The sequence below is a fragment of the Eimeria mitis genome, genomic scaffold (genome assembly GCF_000499745.2).
Source record: "Eimeria mitis Houghton genomic scaffold, Emh_scaff2403, whole genome shotgun sequence".
Taxonomy (NCBI): domain Eukaryota; phylum Apicomplexa; class Conoidasida; order Eucoccidiorida; family Eimeriidae; genus Eimeria; species Eimeria mitis.
Window position 1 is genome coordinate 791 of NW_013570741.1, and position 402 is coordinate 1,192.

General features: G+C 58.5%; 1 protein-coding gene across 1 annotated transcript in view; it reads right to left on the minus strand.

Annotated features, from left to right (window-relative positions):
- The window catches only part of EMH_0053270 (uncharacterized protein), a gene marked incomplete at both ends in the record, with an annotated part of 2,500 nt that overhangs the window by 47 nt on the left and 2,051 nt on the right, over positions 1 to 402 (minus strand). Inside the window, one exon of the mRNA XM_013496985.1 lies at positions 1 to 400. Within this exon, the coding sequence (XP_013352439.1) occupies positions 1 to 400 (400 nt within the window). The remainder of the gene's footprint in view (positions 401 to 402) is intronic.

Sequence of the window (402 nt, forward strand, 5' to 3'; positions counted from 1 at the left end):
ATTTTTTGTGTTTCTTTTGCCTAGCAATTGGTTTTAGCTTCACGGGGACGAAACCCCTCAACACCACAGGTCTTCTTCTTGCTGCTCTCCCTTGCTGCTGCTGCTGCTGCTGCTGCTGCTGCTGCTGCTGCTGCTGCTGCTGCTGCTGCTGCTGCTTGGGTATTGCGAGCTCTTTGAGGTTTACATCCGCCCGCGGCGACAGCAGCAGCCGCTGCTGCAGCTCTTCACGGCTTAGCTGGCAGTTCCGTGCTGCTGCTGCTGCTGCTGCTGCTGCTGTTGCTGCTGCTGCTGCTGCTGGAGGCGGCAGCTGTAGAGTCTGCTTGGTTATAGGGGCTGCTGCTGCTGCTGTTGCTGCTGCTGCTGTTGCTGCTGCTGCTGTTGCTGCTGCTGCTGTTGCTGCTG